This window comes from Triticum urartu, chromosome 1 (genome assembly GCF_003073215.2).
Source record: "Triticum urartu cultivar G1812 chromosome 1, Tu2.1, whole genome shotgun sequence".
In the NCBI taxonomy this organism is placed as follows: domain Eukaryota; kingdom Viridiplantae; phylum Streptophyta; class Magnoliopsida; order Poales; family Poaceae; genus Triticum; species Triticum urartu.
The window spans coordinates 358,132,749-358,157,039 of record NC_053022.1 but is presented as its reverse complement, the minus strand read 5'-3'; the positions used below and the strand labels follow the sequence as shown (position 1 = coordinate 358,157,039).

The 24,291-nt window shown below is 45.3% G+C and overlaps 1 protein-coding gene across 2 annotated transcripts; it reads left to right on the top strand.

The window, feature by feature from the left end:
- The first annotated feature begins 13,379 nt into the window (after window positions 1-13,379).
- Window positions 13,380-23,803, top strand: LOC125512304 (MADS-box transcription factor 56-like). 2 transcript variants are annotated; one of them, XM_048677406.1, is made up of 8 exons: window positions 13,380-13,600; window positions 13,704-13,960; window positions 21,617-21,695; window positions 22,413-22,474; window positions 22,551-22,650; window positions 22,753-22,794; window positions 22,942-22,983; window positions 23,368-23,803. In XM_048677406.1, the coding sequence occupies exons 2-8, from the start codon at window positions 13,776-13,778 to the stop codon at window positions 23,545-23,547; spliced, it is 690 nt and encodes a 229-aa protein (XP_048533363.1). In that variant the 5' UTR covers window positions 13,380-13,600; window positions 13,704-13,775; the 3' UTR covers window positions 23,548-23,803. The 2 variants fall into 2 exon arrangements, with proteins under 2 accessions (XP_048533363.1, XP_048533358.1); XM_048677401.1 differs by having other exon boundaries at window positions 23,365-23,803.
- Window positions 23,804-24,291: the final 488 nt, after the last annotated feature.

Sequence of the window (24,291 nt, the reverse complement as noted above, 5' to 3'; positions counted from 1 at the left end):
TCTTTCTACCTTATCATTTGAGGTGGTGTTATGTCTGTTGGAAATATGCCCTAGAGGCAATAATAAAAGCATTATTATTATATTTCTTTGTTCATGATAATTGTCTTTATTCATGCTATAACTGTATTATCCGGAAATCGTAATACACGTGTGAATACATAGACCATAATATGTCCCTAGTAAGCCTCTAGTTGACTAGCTCGTTGATCAACAGATAGTCATGATTTCCTGGCTATGGACATTGGATGTCATTGATAACGGGATCACATCATTAGGAGAATGATGTGATGGACAAGACCCAATCCTAAGCATAGCACAAAGATCGTGTAGTTCGTTTGCTAGAGCTTTTCCAATGTCAAGTATCTTTTCCTTTGACCATGAGATCGTGTAACTCCCGGATACCGTAGGAGTGCTTTGGGTGTATCAAACGTCACAACGTAACTGGGTGACTATAAAGGTGCATTACAGGTATCTCCGAAAGTGTCTGTTGGGTTGACACGGATCGAGACTGGGATTTGTCACTCCGGATAACGGAGAGGTATCACTGGGCCCACTCGGTAATACATCATCATTATGAGCTCAAGGTGACCAAGTGGTTGATCACGGGATCATGCATTACGGTACGAGTAAAGTGACTTGCCGGTAACGAGACTGAACAAGGTATTGGGATACCGACGATCGAGTCTCGGGCAAGTAACATACCGATTGACAAAGGGAATTGTATACGGGGTTGATTAATCCTCGACATCGTGGTTCATCCGATGAGATCATCGTGGAGCATGTGGGAGCCATCATGGGTATCCAGATCCCGCTGTTGGTTATTGACCGGAGAGTCGTCTCGGTCATGTCTGCTTGTCTCCCGAACCCGTAGGGTCTACACACTTAAGGTTCGGTGACGCTAGGGTTGTGAAGATATGTATATGCAGTAACCCGAATATTGTTCGGAGTCCCGGATGAGATCTCGGACGTCACGAGGAGTTCCGGAATGGTCCGGAGATAAAGAATTATATATAGGAAGTGCTGTTTCGGCCATCGGGACAAGTTTCGGGGTTATCGGTATTGTACCGGGACCACCGGAGGGGTCCCGGGGGCCCACCGGGTGGGGCCACCTGTCCCGAGGGGCCACATGGGCTGTAGGGGGTGCGCCTTGGCCTATATGGGCCAAGGGCACCAGCCCTACTAGGCCCATGCGCCTAGGGTTTCCACCACGGAGGAGTCCAAGTGGTGGAAGGCACCCCGAGGTGCCTTGGGGGGGAGGGAAACCCTCCCCTGGCCGCCGCACCTAGGAGATTGGATCTCCTAGGCTGCTCACCACCCTCCCTTGGCCCTCCTATATATATTTGAGGAGAGGGAGGACTTCATACCTCAGCCTTTGGTGCTTCCTCTCTCCCCGTTATGTCTCTCTCTCGTAGTATAGGCGAAGCCCTGCTACTGTGACGCCCTGCATCCACCACCACGCCGTCGTGTTGCTGGATCTTCATCAACCTCTCTTCCCCCCTTGCTGGATCAAGAAAGGAGAAGACGTCATCCGTTCTGTACGTGTGTTGAACGCGGAGGCACCATCCGTTCGGTGCTAAGATCATCGGTGATTTGAATCACGTCGTGTTCGATTACATCATCCCCGTTCTTTGAACGCTTCCGCTCGCGATCTACAAGGTACGTAGATGCATCTGATCACTCGTTGCTTGATGAACTCCTAGATGGATCTTGGTGAAACGAGTAGGAAAATTTTTGTTTTCTGCAACGTTCCCCAACAATGTCATTGTTGATAATTTGCCTTCGTGTTTCATGATTCACAAGTTTTCAAAGAGCGACATAATTAAATCCATCATTTTTCTCTTTGCTCAAGAGATCTTTTCAACCAATCAATCCTTCTGTTGGAGTTATCTTGGGTTATATTTGTTGGAAATATTCCCTAGAGGCAATAATAAATTGGTTATTATTATATTTCCTTGTTCATGATAATCGTTTATTATCCATGCTATAATTGTATTGATAGGAAACTCAGATACATGTGTGGATACATAGACAACACCATGTCCCTAGTAAGCCTCTAGTTGACTAGCTCTTTGATCAATAGATGGTTACGGTTTCCTAACCATGGACATTGGATGTCGTTGATAACGGGATCACATTATTAGGAGAATGATGTGATGGACAAGACCCAATCCTAAGCCTAGCACAAAGATCGTGTAGTTCGTATGCTAAAGCTTTTCTAATGTCAAGTATCATTTCCTTAGACCATGAGATTGTGCAACTCCCGGATACCGTAGGAATGCTTTGGGTGTATCAAACGTCACAACGTAACTGGGTGACTATAAAGGTGCACTACAGGTATCTCCGAAAGTGTCTGTTGGGTTGGCACGAATCGAGACTGGGATTTGTCACTCCGTGTAAACGGAGAGGTATCTCTGGGCCCACTCGGTAGGACATCATCATAGTGTGCACAATGTGATCAAGGAGTTGATCACGGGATGATGTGTTACGGAACGAGTAAAGAGACTTGCCGGTAACGAGATTGAACAAGGTATAGGGATACCGACGATCGAATCTCGGGCAAGTACAATACCGCTAGACAAAGGGAATTGTATACGGGATTGATTAAGTCCTTGACATCGTGGTTCATCCGATGATATCATCGTGTAACATGTGGGAGCCAACATGGGTATCCAGATCCCGCTGTTGGTTATTGACCGGAGAACGTCTCGGTCATGTCTGCATGTCTCCCGAACCCGTAGGGTCTACACACTTAAGGTTCGATGACGCTAGGGTTATAAAGGAAGCTTGTATGTGGTTACCGAATGTTGTTCGGAGTCCCGGATGAGATCCCGGACGTCACGAGGAGTTCCAGAATGGTCCGGAGGTAAAGAATTATATATAGGAAGTGCTGTTTCGGCCATCGGGACAAGTTTCGGGGTTATCGGTATTGTACCGGGACCACTGGAGGGGTCCTGGGGGCCCACCGGGTGGGGCCACCTGTCCCGGGGGGCCACATGGGCTGTAAGGGGTGCGCCTTGGCCTAGATGGGCCAAGGGCACCAGCCCCAAAAGCCCATGCGCCTAGGGTTCCACATAAGGGAAGAGTCCCAATGGTGGAAGGCACCTCTAGGTGCCTTGGGGGGGAGGGAAACCTCCCCTTGGCTGCCGCACCTAGGAGATTGGATCTCCTAGGCTGGCGCACCACCCCCCTTGGCCCTCCTATATATAGTGGGGGAGAGGAGGGACTTCATACACCAACCCCTTATGCCTTTTGTGCAGCCCTCTCCTCTCTCCCAAGTACTTCTCCTCTCCCGTGGTGCTTGGCGAAGCCCTGCAGGATTGCCACGCTCCTCCACCACCACCATGCCGTTGTGCTGCTGCTGGATGGAGTCTTCCTCAACCTCTCCCTCTCTCCTTGATGGATCAAGGCGTGGGAGACGTCACCGGGCTGTACGTGTGTTGAACGCGGAGGTGTCGTGCGTTCGGCACTTGATCATCGGTGATTTGAATCACGACGAGTACGACTCCATCAACCCCGTTCACTTGAACGCTTCCGCTTAGCGATCTACAAGGGTATGTAGATGCACTCTCCTTCCCCTCGTTGCTGGTCTCTCCATAGATAGATCTTGGTGACACGTAGGAAAATTTTGAATTTCTGCTACGTTCCCCAACAATATTTCACCTAAAGCTTTTCCTAAGGATTGTTGCTATTTATGGTGCTTATAAATGACCCAAGTTCTTCACTTATCCTCATGGTGAAATAAGCTTCTCGTCTCCTTGTTTATATAAATCCAATCTATTGTTTCCGCTAGTGGCAAAATTTCACCTCAAATTTTGAGATTTTTCCATAAGGCCACAACAAGCTTATCCTTTCGTTGTTGATAATCCAAAAACTCTGTTCTAGCATTTCGTGTAAGCGTGCTCTTTTAAGATCTTGTTTTCCTCCATTCAGTAAATTCATTTCTTTAGAAGGCATTGTGATGTTGCACTCTTCGACCCATCATCTCATTTTTGTCAAAGATCATGTTCTTTCCTTTTGCTTATCCATTCAACCAGAGGGTCGTGTTTTCTCATCTTATCAAGTTTTGCCTTCCTTCTCAACCAGAGTGCTGTCTGAGATCTTTCTTACCCCTTGTTCCATTCTTTCAATAGTTCTGAAGGCAGTATGTTGTTGATGTCATCTAGTATCCTCTCATCTTGTCAAAATCATGTTCTAATTCCTTCCATTTATAGCCGGAGTGCTGTCCAAATTATATCATTCTTATTCCATATCTATCTTGTTTTAACTGGACTGTCGTGTCTATCATTCCTCTTATAACCGGAGCCTCATCCAAGTGCTTTCATTTTGCCAAGTCCATATTATTGCCTTCCATTTCCAACCGGAGTGTTGTCGTAATTGATCTTTATCGTTCCTTGTACATCGCGTTTCAACCGGAGTGCTTGCATGTACTTCTTATCCATTGTAACCTTTTTCTTATGTCTTTCAACCTACAAGGTTCTAGTATTGTTCCTTGTTCCTCTTTTCTAATGAAGTGTTTCAACTTTGTTCATCTTCATTGTATTCTTTCTTTCAATTTGTTCAACCTCTCAAGGTTGTGGTTTCATTCGTTTGTCCAAGAAGCAACTTTGTTTTACCTCTTCTCTTCATCTTCCATTTCCCTCCGGTGCCATCCTAGATCTCGGGACGAGATCCTCTCGTAGTGGTGGAGTGTTGTGACGCCCCGAGACCGATGCGCCAGGTGTCTTTCAGTTATTCGCTGTTTGTGCCGTGTCATTCGCTTGCGTGTTTCATCTTGCCATGTCATCATGTGCATTGCATCATCATGTTTTGAAAACTTGCTTTTGTCTGGGTTTCCCAGTTCTCTCTGTTGTCCGTTTTGAGCCCAGACACACTTGCACGCGCCCGCGGAACGTCCGAAATATTATTTTATAAGTGGCCAGAAAATGTTCTCGGAATGGGTTGAAAGTTGGGATGCGGTGTTGCTATAGTGTAGGTAGACCTCCTGTCAAGTTTCGTCGCATTCGGAGCTCATTTGATAGCTCAACCATTAAACATATAGCGGCATTCTAGCCGGTCATACGTCACACGTTTTCGGTCTTCGAAAACTGTTGCCGGGCTTTCCCTCTCTTTCCTCCCTAGACCGTCTACACAGTCCACTACCTACCGTCAGGCCCCGAAAACCCTCCTTGCACAGTGCATCGACCACCCTTGAGTGCGTGTCCGAAACTTCCCCAGACCCGACCCGGGCAGTCGTTACGGATGGGTCCGGATCATCCCCAAACATCTATAAAACATCTCCATTTTTCTTTTTTGGACTCCCTAATCCATTTATTCCGGACCGCCCGATCGCAATCGGAGGGTCCAAATCATCCCCCTTTCGTGTATATATATAGACCCTAGTCCATTTTTGGACCCAAACCCTAATTTCGAGGAGTTTTGTCCCCCCCCCCCCCCCCCCCCCCCCCCCCCCCGCCGCCGCCACACTTAAATCTCATATTGCCTCCCATATTTCCATGTCAAGCCTCTAACCCACCTTCCTAGCAAACCGTTGTTTGGCTATGTTACCGTTTTTGCTCAGCCCCTCTTATAGCGTTGCTAGTTGCAGGTGAAGATGAAGTTTGTTCCATGTTGGAACATGGATATGTTGGATATCACAATATCTCTTATTTAATTAATGCATCTATATACTTGGTAAAGGGTGAAAGGCTCGGCCTTATGCCTGGTGTTTTGTTCCACTCTTGCCGCCCTAGTTTCCGTCATACCGGTGTTATGTTCCTTGATTTTGCGTTCCTTACGCGGTTGGGTGTTATGGGAACCCCTTGACAGTTCGCTTTGAATAAAACTCCTCCAGCAAGTCCCAACCTTGGTTTTACATTTGCCTAACAACCTATTACCCTTCCCTTGGGTCGGACAACCCGAGGGTCATCTTTATTTTAACCCCCCGGGCTAGTGCTTCTCTAAGTGTTCGTCCGAACCGAGCTGCCTGCGGGGCCTCCTCGGGGAAACTTGAGGTTTGGTTTTACTTGTAGTTAGTCTCATTCGGTGTTGCCCTAAGAACGAGATACGTGCGGATCCTATCGGGATTGTCGGCACATCGGGTGGGTTTGCTGGTCTTGTTTTACCATTGTCGAAATGTCTTGTAACCGGGATTCCGAGACTTACCAGGTCTTCCAGGGAGAAGGAATATCCTTCATTGACCGTGAGAGCTTGTGATGGGCTAAGTTGGGACACCCCTGCAGGGTTTGAACTTTCGAAAGCCGTGCCCGCGATTATGTGGTATATGGGAATTTGTTAATGTCCGATTGTAGAGAACTTGACACCCGACTTAATTAAAATGCATCAACCGCGTGTGTAGCCGTGATGGTCTCTTTCTGGCGGAGTCCGGGAAGTGAACACGGTTCTTGTGCTATGCTTGAACGTAAGTAGTTTCAGGATCACTTCTTGATCATTTATAGCTTCACGACCGTGCGCTGCTTCTCTTCTCGCTCTCTTTTGCGTATGTTAGCCACCATATATGCTAGTGCTTGCTGCAGCTCTACCTCACTACCCTTTCCTACCCATAAGCTTAAATAGTCTTGATCTCGTGGGTGTGAGATTGCTGAGTCCTCGTGGCTCACAGATACTTCCAAACAGTTGCAGGTGCCGATGATACCAGTGCAGGTGACGCAACCCAGCTCAAGTGGGAGCTCGATGAAGTTCTTGATCGTTGTTTTGTTTCGCTTCCCATTGATCAGTAGTGGAGCCCAGTTGGGACGATCGGGGATCTAGCATTTGGGGTTGTCTTCTTTTATTTTGGTTCCGTAGTCGGACCTTTGATTGTACTTTGGATGATGTATGAATTAATTATGTATTGTGTGAAGTGGCGATTGTAAGCCAACTCTTTATCCTGTTCTTATTCAGTACATGGGATGTGTGAAGATTACCCCTCTTGCGACAAGCCTACCATGCGGCTATGCCTCTAAGTCGTGCCCCGACACGTGGGAGATATAGCCGCATTGTGGGTGCTACAACTTATATCTTGAAATTTAGTGAGAGATCATCTTATAATGCTATCATTGAACTAAGCAAAATAAGATGCATAAAGGATAAACATCACATGCAATCAATATAAGTGATATGATATGGCCATCATCATCTTGTGCCTTTGATCTCCATCTCCAAAGCACCGTGATGATCACCATTGTCACTAGGTTAACACCTTGATCTCCATCGAAGCATCGTTGTCGTCTCGCCAACTATTTCTTCTACGATATCGCTACCGCTTAGTGATAAAGTAAAGCAATTACATGGCGATTGCATTTCATACAATAAACGACAACCATATGGCTCCTGCAAGTTGCCGATAACTTCGTTACAAAACATGATCATCTCATACAATAAAATTTAGCATCATGTCTTGGCCATATCACATCACAACATGCCCTGCAAAAACAAGTTAGACGTCCTCTACTTTGTTGTTGCAAGTTTTACGTGGCTGCTACGGGCTGAGCAAGAACCGTTCTTACCTACGCATCAAAAACTACAACGCGGTATAGTGATTACTTTTTGATCTTCAGAAAGAACCCTGTTCATTGAATCCGATTCAACTAAAGTTGGAGAAACTGACACTCACCAGCCACCTGTGTGCGAAGCACGTCGGTAGAACCAGTCTCGCGTAAGCGTACGCGTAATGTCGGCCTGGGCCGCTTCATCCAACAATACCGCCAAATCAAGAATCAACTAGTGACGGCAAGCAATATGTATATACCCACGCCCACAACTCCTTTGTGTTCTACTCGTGCATATAACATCTACGCACAAACCTGGCTCGGATGCCACTGTTGGGGAACGCAGTAATTTCAAAAAAAATTCTACGCACACGCAAGATCATGGTGATGCATAGAAACGAGAGGGGAGAGTTTCGTCTACGTACCCTCGTAGACCATAAGCGAAAGCGTTATGACAACGCGGTATATGTAGTCCTACGTCTTCATGATCGACCGATAGTACCGAAAGTACGGCACCTCCGCGATTTGTACACGTTCGGCTCAGTGACGTCCCACGAACTCACGATCCAACAGAGTGTCTAGGGAGATCTTCGTCAGCACGATGGCGTGATGACAGTGATGATGATGCTACTGGAACAGGGCTTCGCCTAAGCACCGCTACGATATGACCGAGGTGGGTTATGGTGGAGGGGGGCACCGCACATGGCTAAGGGATCAATGATCAACTTGTGTGTCTATGGGGTGCCCCCTCCCCCATATATAAAGGAGTGGAGGAGGGGAGGGCTGGCCCTCTACTATGGCGTGCCCTGGGAAGTCCTACTCCCACTGGGAGTAGGATTCCCCCCTTCCATGTAGTAGGAGTAGGAGAGTAGGAAAGGGAAGAGAGAAGAGAAGGAAGGAGGGGGCGCCGCCCCTCCCCCTAGTCCAATTCGGACTAGGCCTTGGGGGGGCCTGCCTTAGGCAGCCCCTTCCTCTCTCCCCTAAAGCCCATTAGGGCCCATATACTCCCCGGGGGTTTCCGGTACCCCCGGTACTTCGGTTAATGCCCGAACTTACCCGGAACCATTCCGATGTCCAAACATAGTCATCCAATATATCGATATTTATGTCTTGACCATTTCGAGACTCCTCGTCATGCCCGTGATCACATCCGGGACCCCGAACAACCTTCGGTTCATCAAAACACATAAACTCATAATACCGATCATCACCGAACGTTAAGCATGCGGACCCTATGGGTTTGAGAACTATGTAGACATGACCGAGACATGTCTCCGGTCAATAAACAATAGCGAAACCTGGATGTTCATACTGGCTCCAATATATTCTACGAAGATCTTTATCGGTCAAACCGCATAACGATATATGTTGTTCCCTTTGTCATCGGTATGTTACTTGCCCGAGATTCGATCGTCGGTATCTCAATACCTAGTTCAATCTCGTTACCGGCAAGTCTCTTTACTCATTCCGTAATGCATCATCCCATAACTAACTCATTAGTTACATTGCTTGCAAGGCTTATAGTGATGTGCATTACCGAGAGGGCCCCGAGATACCACTCAAACAATCAGAGTGACAAATCCTAATCTCGATCTATGCCAACTCAACAAACACCATCGGAGACACCTGTAGAGCACCTTTATAATCACCCAGTTACGTTGTGACGTTTGGTAGCACACAAAGTGTTCCTCCGATATTCGGGAGTTGCATGATCTCATAGTCATAGGAACATGTATAAGTTATGGAGAAAGCAATAGCAACAAACTAAACGATCATCGTGCTAAGATAAGGATGGGTCAAGTCAATCACATCATTCTCTAATGATGTGATCCCGTTAATCAAATGACAATTCATGTCTATGGTTAGGAAACTTAACCATCATTGATTCAACGAGCTAGTTAAGTAGAGGCAAACTAGTGACACTCTATTTGTCTATATATTCACACATGTACTAAGTTTCCGGTTAATACAATTCTAGCATGAATAATAAACATTTATCATGATATAAGGAAATATAAATAACAACTTTATTATTGCCTCTAGGGCATATTTCCTTCACTAAGTGGGAAGCAGCTAAGGCCAAGATGCTTGCTAAAGAGGTCATTCCAAAAACAGTGGATTGGCCGGAGAGGTCCAAGAATTGGTTTTATGCGCATGGGGGAAAGTTGGACCCAGCGATAGGGGAGATTATTGAAAAGGCAGATCTTAAAACAGCCTCGCATGCTTTACTTGAAGCAATAGAAGACGCTCGAAAGGGGTTGCTCCAGCCCGAGAGAGACCGACGAGCTTACAAGTGCCCTCAAGAATCATGAACACGGAGGACGAACACGAGGCAAAGGCGTTGTTCCATGGGTTAAGGGGTTTTCGGAGTGGAACGACACTTATAGAAGTCATCAGAGAAAAAAGAAGCAGGATGCAGACCGTCTTAAGAAGATAGAAACAAAGAACGAGGAGTTGGAACGCATGTTAAAGCGGTAGCAGGAGCAGATCGACACAATTAGCAAGCAAAGGGCGTATCCACGGTAGGAGCAAGCAGATCCAGTATTGGATAGTACCGTCCCATCTATGCGGAAAAGCAACGTGGGTTCCACGAGGTTCCGAGCCGATGATGCACTGCTGGCTCGCTACCCCGTGGATGATATCAAAGAGAGGACAATTTGTGAGATACACCAGAAAATGAAGAACATATCCATGAAGGTGGCGGTCGACTTTGCATTAACGATTGCACTTGAAGCAACCATCCATGGCAATCCAATTCCAGCTGGCTATGCTTGTGTCGGGGTGGATGTAGTTCTGTCGAGATATGGCTCACTAGAGTTTGACATTCCTAGAGGTGAAGGGGAGCGACACTGGGAGAATTCATACGTCGTGTCATTGCATGGAGAAAGGAATGCACCGTGTTTCCAAACTCGGTGCCAATGCCACCAACTCCTCCGAGTAGCAATACACCTCTAAGTCCACCCCACCTCGAGAGGGATCCCAATGTGAGTACGCCATATCGATCTCCGCCGCGTCAGCCGACTCCACCCCCTATGTCCCAGCAGCAGGGCCAAAAGCGAAAGAGAGCACCAAACAAGAAAGCCAATGATGAGCCTCCTGCCAAAAAGAAGTTAGCTTATGATATGACTGATGAGGAAACCAGAGCGGTCGTGGCTTCCGAAGTTAAGTCCCATTTTCCACCGAAACCACCCACACCGCCAAAGGAGATAATACCTGCGAAAACCGTAAAGCACTTTGTGGAACTTCTTGAGCGAGCCTTAGCACATGTGGAGAATAGGCCATCAAACTATGACTGCTCTATTAGGAAGTCATATGAGGAAAAAAATGCAGCATCGAGACATACAAGTAGTAATAAAAGCGGGAAAACAGTTCCCTAGCACGAAGAAAAGGCAATGCAATCGATCCCCCACTCTAGGTGATTGCCGATAAGGTAACCAACACTGCTAAAGACTTTGGTATCAATGTTAATCAACTCCTAGGCACCGAGGAAGTCCCCATGGCTGAATTAGCATGGAAATATGTCCCGGGAACCCTCTGGTCAGACCTGAGCAGGTCCCGCATCTATCAACACAAATGCGAAGATTGCATGAGTGGTACATGAAAAAAGTAAAGAACGAGTGAGAGATGTTCACAGTGAAAGTCAAGGAAGAGCATTACTTCTACGAAAACGAGATAATGATTGAGTTTCCAGAAATTTTTCAGTTATACAATCAAGATGCACTCGACAAATCTATTGTCAGTTGCTACTGTCTATAAGTGATTTATTATTGTAATTTAAGTCTCTAATTCATCTTGTTCATTGCCTGTAATTATCCTCACTATATTCTTTTGTACGCTATTATGCAAAATGAAGATTTTCGAATGCAAAAGAGATGGAATCTATGACATTGGGTTCGTTGACCCATATATCATTAATGAAATTATGATACAAAGCCACGCCAAAGACTCAGAGGATAACTTGCTAAGGTTTATAAAGGAACTAAATACTAGAACAGAAATACTATTTCCTTACAACTTTAAGTGAGTGTTACTGTCTTGCACTACAAATTCTGTTTTGCTTACTCGATGTTAAGCGTAGTTGATGAGTTATGCATGCATGCTTATAAACGTGTGTGCATGTTCCACTGGATCCTGCTAATCGTTGGAGTTGACGAGGGAACTGTTGAAACCCTGTACTCACTAGGTAAAGACACTTGAGAATACACCAACGTGGTTTTGATACTCGACAGGTAATTTCAATCATTATCGCATTATATCGGCCTCTTTTCGTGCATTTCCTCATATCAAGTAATTAATAACTCCTTTATTCATTTTTTGCCGGGCAGGGTTTGGAAACGGTTCATCAAAGAGGTTGTCCGTGAATGGAAACCGAAGCTGAAATGGCGACATACCAAGGTAATTAAGTAGTACTAGTTAGGTCCGCGCATCTCTTTAATTCTAGTTTCAATACCATTATCATGCTTGATTATTATCTGGTTGAATTCTATTCTCGCAAAGTGCATGAGGCAGCAACATGTGACTAATTTATGTGCATACTACGTTTGCGAGAAAATTCGCATTACGACCGAATGGCGCAGAGATGTAAGACAACTTCGACGTAAACACTATTCACAATTTTTTATGGTGGTCTAATATATATAGACACACAACTAATATATTTATATTTATCTCTCCTTCTTTAAAGATGGAAGCAATGCGGGAGAAGCTCCTACCAAAGAACAGCATACGAACAATTCAAGAGAAAATTGCAGGATTTTTGTTTACGGAGGTCATAAATGAAAGCGGAGAATAGCATTGCACCTAAGGCCTGCATGTGATGATCTCCAAACTGTAGAAGAAATTGTATATATATATGTATGGTCGTATGAGAAATTATATTATATATATGTATGGTCATACGAGAAAATATATTATATATGCATAACGTGTACATTATGTAGTAGTATAAAATATGTTTGAAATGAAAAAGTATTGAATGAAAAACACAAAATGAAAAGGAAAAATAAACCATAAACCCTAAAACGCTAAATCCCCACACAAAATCATTAGTCCCGGTTGATGTCACCAACCGGGACTAAAGGTCCTCCAGCCCCCGGCGCTAGCTCACGGCCACGTGGCGGGGCTTTAGTCCCGGTTGGTGCTACCAACCGGGACTAAAGGTCCTCCAACACCCGGCGCTAGCTCGCGGCCACGTGGCATGGCCTTAGTTCCGGTTGGTGTCACCAACCGCGACTAAATGCCCTTCAGCACTCGACGCGCGCTCGCAGCCGCGTGGAGGGACTTTTGTCCCGGGTTGGTGACATGGGACTAAAGGGTAGGGGCCTGTAGTCCCAATTTCGTTGTCCCGGTGGGTGACCCAGGACTAAAGGACCTTGCCAACCGGGACTAAAGCCGAGTTTTCCACTAGTGATAGGCGTCTCGTCGTCGACATGAACTTCTTCTCCCACTGAAAACGCATCGTCGGAAATCCTAAATAAATTTAGGAAAATGCGAGCATTAGGACTTAAAACCTAGTGGGCTGGGGGTACCATTGTCCTCCTAACTACTCCCCCCGTTCCAAAATAGATGACTCAACTTTGTACTCATTTTAGTAGAAAGTTAGTACAAAATTGGGTCATTTATTTTGAAACAGGAGGGAGTATCCAATAACATGCTGGTACTTAGCATTGCCAATCACCCACACACATCCACACAGCTAAACTTTGCTGCAAATACGCATGAGTTCGAGGGTTGTGGCCACAAAATCGTCATCCTCCGGGCGGGAGTTCCCCGTTAATTTCCGCGAACCAACGGCGACGGCCAATGGCGCTCCAGCGGGGGCTCCTGGGCGGGTCCCCTGATTTTTCCTAGGACGGGAAATTCCTCGCGCAGTCGTCTTCTTTATTTGGCCGGGTGGCTTCCTTTTGTTACCCCTTCGATACCTTCCCTCCCTCCGGCCGCCTTCCCACCCCGTCCACTAATCGGCAGCCGAGTTTTTTCCTCCCTACCTTATAAATCCAGTGCACAGTGCCCGCACCCACCCCACACCACGCCCTTTCCTCTCCGGGCTACGCGGGCAGGGACCAGAAAGGGAAGCCGCGGACGCGCCGTCTTCCCCGCTCCTCTCCTTCTCCTCGCTCGCTTAGCCATTTCTGGTGAGCGCCCTGCCCTCTCAGATCTACCCGTTTTTATCGCGTTTGATCCCCGCTCGCTCGGATTTACTCACTTAATTCCTCCGTTGTTCACCGCGCTGTGTAGTTGGTGATTGGCCCGTTTGCCGTTTTCGTCGGAGGAGAGGGGATCGATCGAGCTCCGCCAGCGGCAGGAAGGATGGTGCGGGGGAAGACGCAGATGAAGCGGATAGAGAACGCGACGAGCCGGCAGGTGACCTTCTCCAAGCGCAGGAACGGGCTACTCAAGAAGGCCTTCGAGCTCTCCGTGCTCTGCGACGCCGAGGTCGCGCTCGTCGTCTTCTCCCCTCGCGGCAGGCTCTACGAGTTCGCCAGCGCCACTAGGTACCCCCACGCAAACGCCAAATCTTGAATCTAGTTTCCCTGCTGCTGTTCGAAATCCGGTTGCTGCTTGGGTTCTTGGGTTCTTGGGTTCATGGGCGAGGCGACGACACCGTCCGGCCGTCTAGCCGGCCTTTGCATTGCCGCGGTTGCTATTATTGGAGGCCGCGAACTCTTGTAGCTGCTGCTGCCATTCTTCCCCAAAGTGTCCGTACGGACCCGCTGCACACAGCTAATCAAAAAGCACAGGCCTGCTAGCTCGCTCTGACTTTTGTCTCCGTCTCTCCCACAAATGTCACACACCACACCATAACCTTTGAGAGGCCGCTCTTCCTTCTCTCACTTTTGTCACACACACACGCACGCACTTTTTGGCTTTTGCTTTTCTTCCCCCCCTCGATTTCTCCAGCTCCCTCTCACTCCCCCCGCAGTATCTCATCTCATGGAGCCTCGCAGCCTGCATTCTCCCTGGCCTCTTCTCCTTCTTTCTTTCCTTTCGATCACGGCTGCTAGCGAGTCAAAGAGGTTCTGAAAAATGAAGGACACACATGAGATCGTGGCTGGTACATGGAGCACAAGGCCGAAATTAATGATGAGCAGCCAATGGGATCGAGGCTGGGAGTAAAAGGAGGCAGGCGTGCCCAGCAATTGCGGTGCGTCCGGGGAAGGAAGGCTGCGGCTACAGATGGAGAAACGTGCTCATGTGACGTCCGGACTCCGGACCGCGAGCTTCACCTATAGAAGCAAAGTAATAATTTCTCCTGTGTTGGCACTTCGCAGCACCACCGCTGATTTGACCTGATTTCTCTTCCGCTCTCCAGTCGCGTCAGTTCCGTTCGAGGTATGGCCTGTGATTCGGATGTGTGACCTTGGCTTGGTCACAGTGGCACCGTACGCTGATTTCTTGCTTGATTGGTTGGGGTCCGCGCTCCTTGCCAGTTTGTGTGGTACATGCGATACTGTAGTTTCGGGGAGCTTTCTGATCCGGGTGTCCTTCGCATTTGACGAGTTTTAGTTTAGTCCTGAGCAGGAAAACTGCATGTTTCGCCTCGGCCTGTAGGGTTTCATGCGTTGATCCTCATCAGCTGATTCGTCTTAATTTAAGTGTACGAAAGAGTGCTTACTTTGGTTGGTAGACCGCGGGCTAATCAAACCTTAAACTTCTGTATGAAATCATAGTAGTAGTATTATGACAGGTCGTTTTTCCATGTTTTGGCCTAAACTTTCAGTATTACATATGACCTAGCCATATTTGGTCATTTTTCTATCTCCATGTCGGTAGAATTTTTCCCGCCAACACTGTTAAACACATCACTTCTCCCGACCAAGAACGTAGTCATGTCTTAAAATTTGGCTATATATTGTGTGACTGAACCAAACCACGTTCAAACGTACCAGGCAGGCCTTCAGATAGGTTCGTGCATAGCCAATTGGTAAATGCGATAACGATAGTACATCCTTTTGTTAGTATTAATTTTGCCATGTTTTATATGCATTCATCTCTCTACTTAAAACTAAAAAGCAACCTGTAATTTTACTAGGATGAGATAAGAATATTTTCTACAGCCTGACCAACGAAATAGTACGGTCACACATAGGTTTCACACACTTCAAATTCGAAACAAACATGCATGTTATCTGTTATGTAGTAACTCTATTGATGAATGAATCCAGTTATATTATTAGACTAATCTTTTAACTCATAAAAATATGTTTAGGTGGTACTCACAGTAGTCTATGGAATAATTAGACTACATTTGGTGAGATAAGTATTGATTTCTATATTGTATGCTTAGCAACAAGTTAATGATAGGTCTTGAACAATTACACACTGAAGGAACTTACTTTACTATACTAAATTTTTATTAGTATAGAAAATTATTAATAAAAGTATTTATAAGAAATAGTAAATGTTATTATTTAGTATAGCATTTTTTTCTATTATAGTAAATATCACATGCAATATTTATTGTCCATGTCCACTTTTAATGGAATTATATTTTGCCGATTGTACTGTAGTATTTGGACTAAACATTGAGCATTAATTATGATGATTATTTTTCCCAAACAAGTATTTTTCCCGTTGAGTATGACAAATTTGTTTCCTTAGATAATAATCATTTGTTCCCCGTCTTATCTGCTACTCTATTAGCTTGGTAGGCTAATATTTAGTTTGTTCTTATCCGCGCATGTTAGAAAATATTTATATGTAATCAGGTTTATTGCGTGGCAATAGTGGGCGTTAATCAATAAATTTTATCCAGCCTTTCTGATTTTCCTGCACTTGTGGCGCAACTAATTCTAAAGATGTGCAATGTCTACTTGGTTCGGAGACACCTTAACCAATTCTAAGACACTGTTGCCAGATTGCTTGCCTTAATTGACACACTGCCCCTTTGTATCATGAAAGATAATCATTGCCGACTACAGTGTGAATACGAATACCCCTTTAGCATTATCAAATTACCTTTCACAGTCTAAAACTGTAATTTTTATGTAACCTGAACATGCAATTTAATATTCATTGTTGTTCATAGTTTAACCAATCAAAGCTAGCTATGGCATTCATTTCTGAAACTGATTTGGCTAATGAATGTATTAATCTGGATTTATGCGCACCTGTACGTCCACATGTATATATGTACTCTTTGGCTTTGCACAGAGCTAGCTCAACAGGCACAAGTTATCCATTTAATAAGTGCCAATCAATGCCTAAAAACATTTCACTCCATTCCATACTAATTGGACCTGTACGTCCGGCCGAAACTCTAGCCGCATTTCATTCCATTCCCCTCGACTCCAATCTACTCCCTCTACCCACAAACTTTCGTCCGGCGTTCTACTTATCTTCTCCGACATGGCGGCCAGCGGATTCGAGTACTACACCTCCAGATCCGTTGACCCCGAGCTCATCCCACACGGCCCCAAGAAGATGACCATCCGCCTTGCGCTCCGCCGCTCCCGGGAGGAGGCAGTCATACGGCAATGCTCGAACTCCTTCCGCCGGGAATTCATTGTGTCTGCCCAAATTATGCATGGATCCGGCATGAGATGTGTTGCGGCTGCGTCACTGGAGGCGGTAGGTTTGTCTGACGCCCGAACACGCCGGTGGATGTGCAACCTCTTCGTTGGCGCGCCGAAGCGGAGGTGAACGCATGGGAGTCCGCTGACGTCAATATGGCGTGGCGTGCCCGCCGTGCAAGGCAGCGGCGTGGGAGACGGCGGAAGCCCTCACGGCGGTGGACGTTGGCGAGGTGGAGTAGCATTCTCCGGCGCCCCGTGTCGTGCACCAGTCCGGGCGCCGCAACCGCGTTGTGGTTGACATCGCCGGCTCCTCCCAAGCAAATCCATCATCGTCTCACATCCACCGACATAGTGAAGGTTCCGGACTCCGACGAGGAAGAGTACGGTATGGGAGACGGTGGCGCCTTGAGTCCCCTAAGCCGGTCAGTGTCCCATGTCCTACTCTACCTTGCCGACGACCAGACCAACACTTCAAGGGGTGCAACCGGCTGCTGGACATGGGCACGGCGGAGCCGCCGAGGTCCGCTCAGATTAGGTTTTACGTTGCATGTAATAATATGGATTTGGTGATTTGAAAATGGTGTTTGTAGTTGTGGGATCAACTTTTTATGTGTTGTCCGGTCATTGTCCGGTTCGCGGCCGGGCGTGTCCACGAGCATTTGGAGGCTGGATTTATGCAATTGCGGTTGTATATGCTATTACTTCGGCCATGCAATCCTCACATGGTCACATATCTTTTGAATCTGGTTCATCAAATGGCTGAACCGAGTTAGCAAAATCGCATCCAAATATGGATTTACAATTGATAAATCGCCATTAGAGTTTCATCCATTGTAATTTAAAGAGGGGGCATGCTAGTAGCAATGTTTTGGCTACCGAGTGATCTTTTTCTTACTTAGGCCTTGTACAATGCAAGGTATTTAGGAGAGGTGCTTGGAGAAATAAACCAGACTTTTCTTAAACACCCGTGCTTATTTATACAAGGCAGATGCTTAATTAGACGTCTCTCCTGTAGAAATTGGCACGGTGCTTTAGAAAAATCCGGTTTATTTTTCTAAGCACCTCCCTAAACATCTAGCATTGTACAAGGCCTTAAAGGGGCCAGAGTTTGCGGTTACCATGGTTACACATTATTAATACGCTTCCTTTTTGCAAAAGAAAAATGAATATGCTGAAAGTTACATCAGTTCTCTAAATAATTAAAACTCTGGTAACTGCACGGTAACCACTCAATTATGAGAAAATCCTTACTAATTAACTGGGCCAATCGGAACTAAAGGTAGTTCATTTTTGTACCCGTAAGCTCACTTAACGAGGGGTTGGAAATGCAATTGGCGGTAATCAAAATTACCACCTTGCCTCGCACTACCAGTTATGTGGGGCAAGCATTACCGCCACCAGCACAAAATCTTGGGCTCAGCTGAACCATCTCTTGTACGCAACACAATGCTCGTGTAATTCTGGCATCAAAGAAATAAATTGAAAAGTGGAGGGTTTACCTCAAGATCAATCTACCTCCCCCCCTCCCCCCCCCTCTCTAGCTGCCACGACGCCTAAGCCCAAACGGCCTCATACCTCCAACATCCCACGATTATCCCTCCATAATCTAGGTCGTGACTACTTGAAGTACCTCCTCGATCAATGCTTATCCACCATCCCTCAACACCACCAGGTTAGCAAGCTCCTCGGCTATTATTTCTTCATTGAATTTCGCATGGGCAAGCTAAACATTGTGGTTGATGCCTTACACTCTTGGAAGGAGCACCAAGGATTGTTGACAACACTGTGTAACCCATCCTTCATGCTCTTGTCACCTTGCGCACATATATGGGCACATAGCCGATACGTGGATTTGCAACAACAGCAAAAGTCAGGTAACCTCGGGGCAGTTTAGGGTTGCACGGACGGCCTTCCAAGATTTGGTGGACGCATCTACATCTTGCCATCCTCTCCGCCATTCCCACCATACATTCCTTGGCTCATGACACGGCCATGAGGGGATTCAAAGGACATTGCACTGTCTATGTATTGACTTCCATGTGCCAAGTGCTCAATATGTGTTGTGAATGACTTTGTGGGTATTTGCCCATTTCCCAACAGATTAAGTTTCAGTATATGCACCCAAGAAGCCTCTTGCAATCCATGGCACTCCCATCCCATATTTGGGTAGATATTGGCGCCTTTCATGAGTGCGTGGAAAACCAGTCGTTCTTTTATTGATGGGTCTTTTCTCATTGATGGCACACTTCATTTTGCTTGTTCATCCTCTTCCTAATAGTAATAGTCACCCATGCTTTCTTCACCTACATTGTATGGCTTCATGGTCTACTAGAGACGATAGTGTATGATTTAGATCCTGTCTTTACAAGTAAGCTAGAACTCTTCAGCCTCTCTAGCTAGGCACATGAACTCTGCTTTCCATCCTCGGTCTGAAGACCAAACAAAGTTTGGCAATCATGTAATTGCAATGTATCTATGATGTATATAATAAGCGGTCATCGCCGCACTTGGCTCCGATGGTTTCCTTGGGTAGAATTATGCTATAATACACCCTTTCATACTGCAGTAAGGCGTACTCCATTCAATGTTGTTTTGGGCATGCCCCTGGCTCTATGGTTCTATGATACTGGTGCGATAGTTGATCCCTTACTTTAAGACCTAGATGAGTTCATTACTGATGCTCAAGATCTTCTTCAGGCCAAGTAATATTATGATGCCAAGCATTGTGAACTCTCCTTGAATACTGATCAACGGGTTAACTCGGCCTACACACCATTCAATGGCTTCTTTGATAAATCATGGAAAGTTTGTGCCACGTCCACGCGGTAGGTCACCAGGACATGTAGCTTGCGTACCCCGGCGAGGGTTACACGACAAAAGTGCCCAAGTCCATGCTCCATTCGTTGTACATGAGCACCACCTACAACATCACAATCCCTTTCATTGCCAAACTCGCGCCTCCATCTCCCATATTGTCGCAGACGGCTCAATGTCGTGCTCGCCAAAGACAGGGGTTGGCACAACCATGGCACCCGCCAATACCAAGATGTCGCCGCTTCCAGGCATGTGAGGTCGCTAGTGTTGACATCTGTAACGCCCCCAGACTGGCTATCGGGTATAAGACCGCTACACCTGGCTATCACCTGGGATCTAGACTGACCCGACAGATCAACACTAGCCTTTCCTATGCACTTTGTCTTCACTCGTGCGCACTCAGGATCTCAACTTCTCAGTCGGTCATCCATCCTCAAATTACCTAAGGCCAAACATTCTTAACTTGTATGTTATTTGAAGAAGAGCTTCCAGACAAGAAGGTGCACCTTGTTGATGTGAGTAGTCTATCAATCATATTAACCCAGATGTTCTATAACAAATTGCGCTTCTGGTTGTAAAGTACCGCCATATTGTGCGTGCAGAGGTGCAGATCTGACTCCAATCCGGAGCAATGCCTTGTAGTTGGTACTGACGTGGCTGCGACGAGAGGGGGGGGGATGTCTCTTGGTTATGTAGTCGTGGGCAGTGGTTGGCACCATGGTTGGCGTGTGTAGGTCTTGGCAGCAACGCCCCAGTGCGGGCACTTTCTAAATCTAACAAGTGATGGGGTCCATGATAGAGGATGCAAGGGTGGTGTACCGAAGATACAAAGGACGTATTGAATAGATTGATTTGGATACAAAAGACTATATACTCTTTTTGATTGAAGGAGTATCTTCTAATCGCCACCTTTAGTGGCTGTTTGGATATACATAATAAACCATGAGTTTATAGAAAACTAGTTTTTAGCTGGCTTTTAGTCAAATGAGTTTTACTAGTAGCTTTGTGAACAATCAGTGTAGGAAAATTAGTGTTTGGGATTAGGAAAGTGTAGGCTGGACTCCTGATTTACATGTTTGGATAACAATCCATATTCCCCTCTCCGTGAGTTGTGGAAGTAGAATCGCATGAAAAAAGTGTGGGGCGTGAGGAAGTTAGTTAGGATCCAGTATTGCTAAATCACGTTTTTGGAAAAACAACAAATAGTCGTTTTTCTACAATCATGAAATTCTGAGTTTCCTAGAAACAAGTTCTTCGTATAAACAGATTAGTTAGAATAGCTAGACAAATTTTATTCGGTTAGACAGTTTTTCTAGTTTATAGGAATTGCGTTTTGCATATATATATATATATATATATATATATATATATATATATATATATATATATATATATAGACACACACACACACTACCTATACAAACAAACCCTTAATCTACATCAAAATCTGTAAACTTTTCTAGGGGGGTGTACCTTAGCAAAGTTAAAGAAGGATAGTTTAAGCCAGATGTTACATTCTTTAGAATCTCATTTCTGACCTTATTTTTTTCTTGAAAACTAAATATCATTTCCAATAATATTTGTATATTTTGATGTTGCATTATTGGCACTTTATATTCAATATCTCATTATTGATTTTATTTGTCCTTAAAAATATTTACCATTTCCGACATTGTTTCTTTATCTTGATCTCCATAATCTCTGTGGCAAAATATGCATTCTTGGTGCTCAATCATAATATGCTTAAAATCTTTATTTCTTTTGACAGAAAGTAATTATTAATTTCTAACTTTAGTTTTTTTTATTGTATGTGCGATTCAGCTTGCAGAAATCGATTGACCGCTATAAGGCTTATACAAAGGATACTGTTAATAACAAGATAGTACAGCCAGATATACAGGTGAAGATCCTAATATATGAACTTCCTGGTTGGTTAAGACTTGAATCATCCTTTACAATTATGTGAATAATATCTGACAAGTGATATCAAAGTTATAGTACACCTCCATTTTGTATATATTGAGGCGGCCTTGTTGTTCAGAATATAGCCATAACACAATATAGCAGTGACGCAATTTGCTGTCTCTTACAGCAGTATATTAATTTGTCAGTGACCGGCATGACAACTATACATATTGATCCACGCCACTGTAAATTCAATTGATATATAATAGCTAAAAGGGAAACTTTCACCTGCACAACCCTTATAATGTAGTACTTAATGTAGGAATATGATCACAATATGCTCTCTTTAGTACTGTATTTACCATGTTGACTAATGACTGGATGCACTTCTACACCTTCAATGAATACAGCAAAACAAATGTTAATATTGACATGGTCGTGCATCTAAAGTTCAAAACCGTCAAGGATTATGCCATTCTTCATTTAACCAATTAAAAATCAGGAGCCATCAATGTTGTAGCAACTAATTTATGCCAGCTCACTATTGCAATGTCACATGGACGCATGTTACGAGCAAAAACATGATATATACTGCCCTTTAGTATTTTGTATGTATAATAAGGACTTAAATTTTTGCTCTGGGCATTATAGTATGGAATGTGACGTGACGACACACATTCTTACGCTGAATCATCTGGATTCTGAACTGCAGCAAGTCAAAGCTGATGCTCTAAGCTTGGCAAAGAAACTTGAAGCTCTTGAAGATACGAAGCGGTAAGCAATCTTGTCACTTCTGAAGCCTAATTATACTTAGACAGCCGAAAATAATGCTGTGTTATATGAGGTGCAGAAAGATCTTGGGCGAAAATTTAGGAGGATGCTCTACTGAAGAACTGCATTTTCTGGAAGGAAAAATTGAGAAGAGTCTCCGCGTCATCAGAGGAAAGAAGGTTGGCTAGTTCAAAACTCTTGAATTCCACAAAACAGCTGAGCTGCTCAATTTGACACGAACTAACATGAATCTGTGTATGTGTTCACTGCACTGCCGTCAGACCCAGCTGCTCGAACAGCAGATAGCTAACCTGAAAGAGAAGGTATATCCCCAACTGATGCATAACCCCGAAGGCCAGAGTAACGTCTGGCGTGTTTTTTTTTAATAAAAATCTTACAGCAGCCTATATACTTAACTCACAGTACACAAGCCAGCTAATTCTTCATGCTTCTTGTATCTCTATGTTCAGGAGAGGACGCTTCTCAAAGACAACGAAGACTTGCGTGGAAAGGTGATGACTTTGAACAAACTACTACTCCCTCCGTCCCATCATATAAAAGCCTTTTTGACACTAATGTAGTGTCAAAAACACTCTTATATTATAGGACATATCATTCAGTCTCGCAGTGCAAACTCCGAACTGCTCGCCTCTTATCCTCGACCCTCCAGCCTTGCTTTGAGAGTACGGATCTCAAAGCAAGGCTGGAGGGTCGAGAATAAGAGGTTCCATGTAGCCTGAGCTACAAAGAAACTTTGTGCAAGTAGAACTGCAGAGCACTTGATACTATCTTATATGCAAGAGACAGAGAGAGCATAGCCAATTAATCTCCCACCCATCATGTAATATGTATGGAATTCCAATCAGCCACTGACGTCGATCTTGTCGCTGCAGCAGCGCAACCTTGAGGCGCCGCTGTTTCTTCCTGCCCCGAACTGCGTTGCACCCCTGCAGCCACGTGGCGAGCCGGCGCCAGAGCATCAGCCGGTACCGAGAGACGATGACGTGGAGACGGAGCTCTACATTGGGTTACCCGGGGTTCGCTGCTCCAGCCAGCGATCAGGTCAAGCCAAATAGCTAACCCGCCGGAAGGATGAGCCCACGCGAATAAACTCTCTACAGATGCATCAAGTGCCCAAGCAGTAGTCGACCGTTTCTATTATTCTCTATATTTAGACGAATCTGTAATCTCTTGCAAAGCTAAATTAGCGGCTGCGACGATGACAAACCTGCAGAGAACCTCTGACGACTCAACTCAAGTTGAAATGCCCAGCACACCAATTGTTTCTTGGCCTGGCTGTATATATAGAAATTACGAAGTTGCTGTCTCTCATGTCCCTATTGTTTCTTCGTTTCCGGGCATTGTCGTTGTAAATTAGCGGTGATCATGGTTTGTTCTCCTTGTAGCCGCGCCCCTCTGTGGCGCCGGATCCCCTGAACTGTTTGCTATTTCTACTTCTATAATAATATCGACCTGTGAAGCTTGTGCAAAATGAACTGATCGATATCTATAGTAAGGGTAAAAAAAACATTAAAAGACATCTAAAATGTTGCTGCTTTCGATTCTATTGGACTGTTGCTTGTTTGAGTTGGATTATATCGAACTCTCAGGATTCGCGACACCGGGTATCAACGTCGTGCCCCTTCAGATACCGAGTTGGTGCGACAAGTCCGGGATTGTTTCTCTTGGACAGGGAGTGTTTTTGTTCGCTGGGAAACCATTGCAAGACAAAAAAAGGCCCGAAAATGCTATTGTGTATTTGGCAAAAAAAAATGCTATTGTGAGCTCGAGCTCACGTGCTCTCAGATGAACAGTAAAAT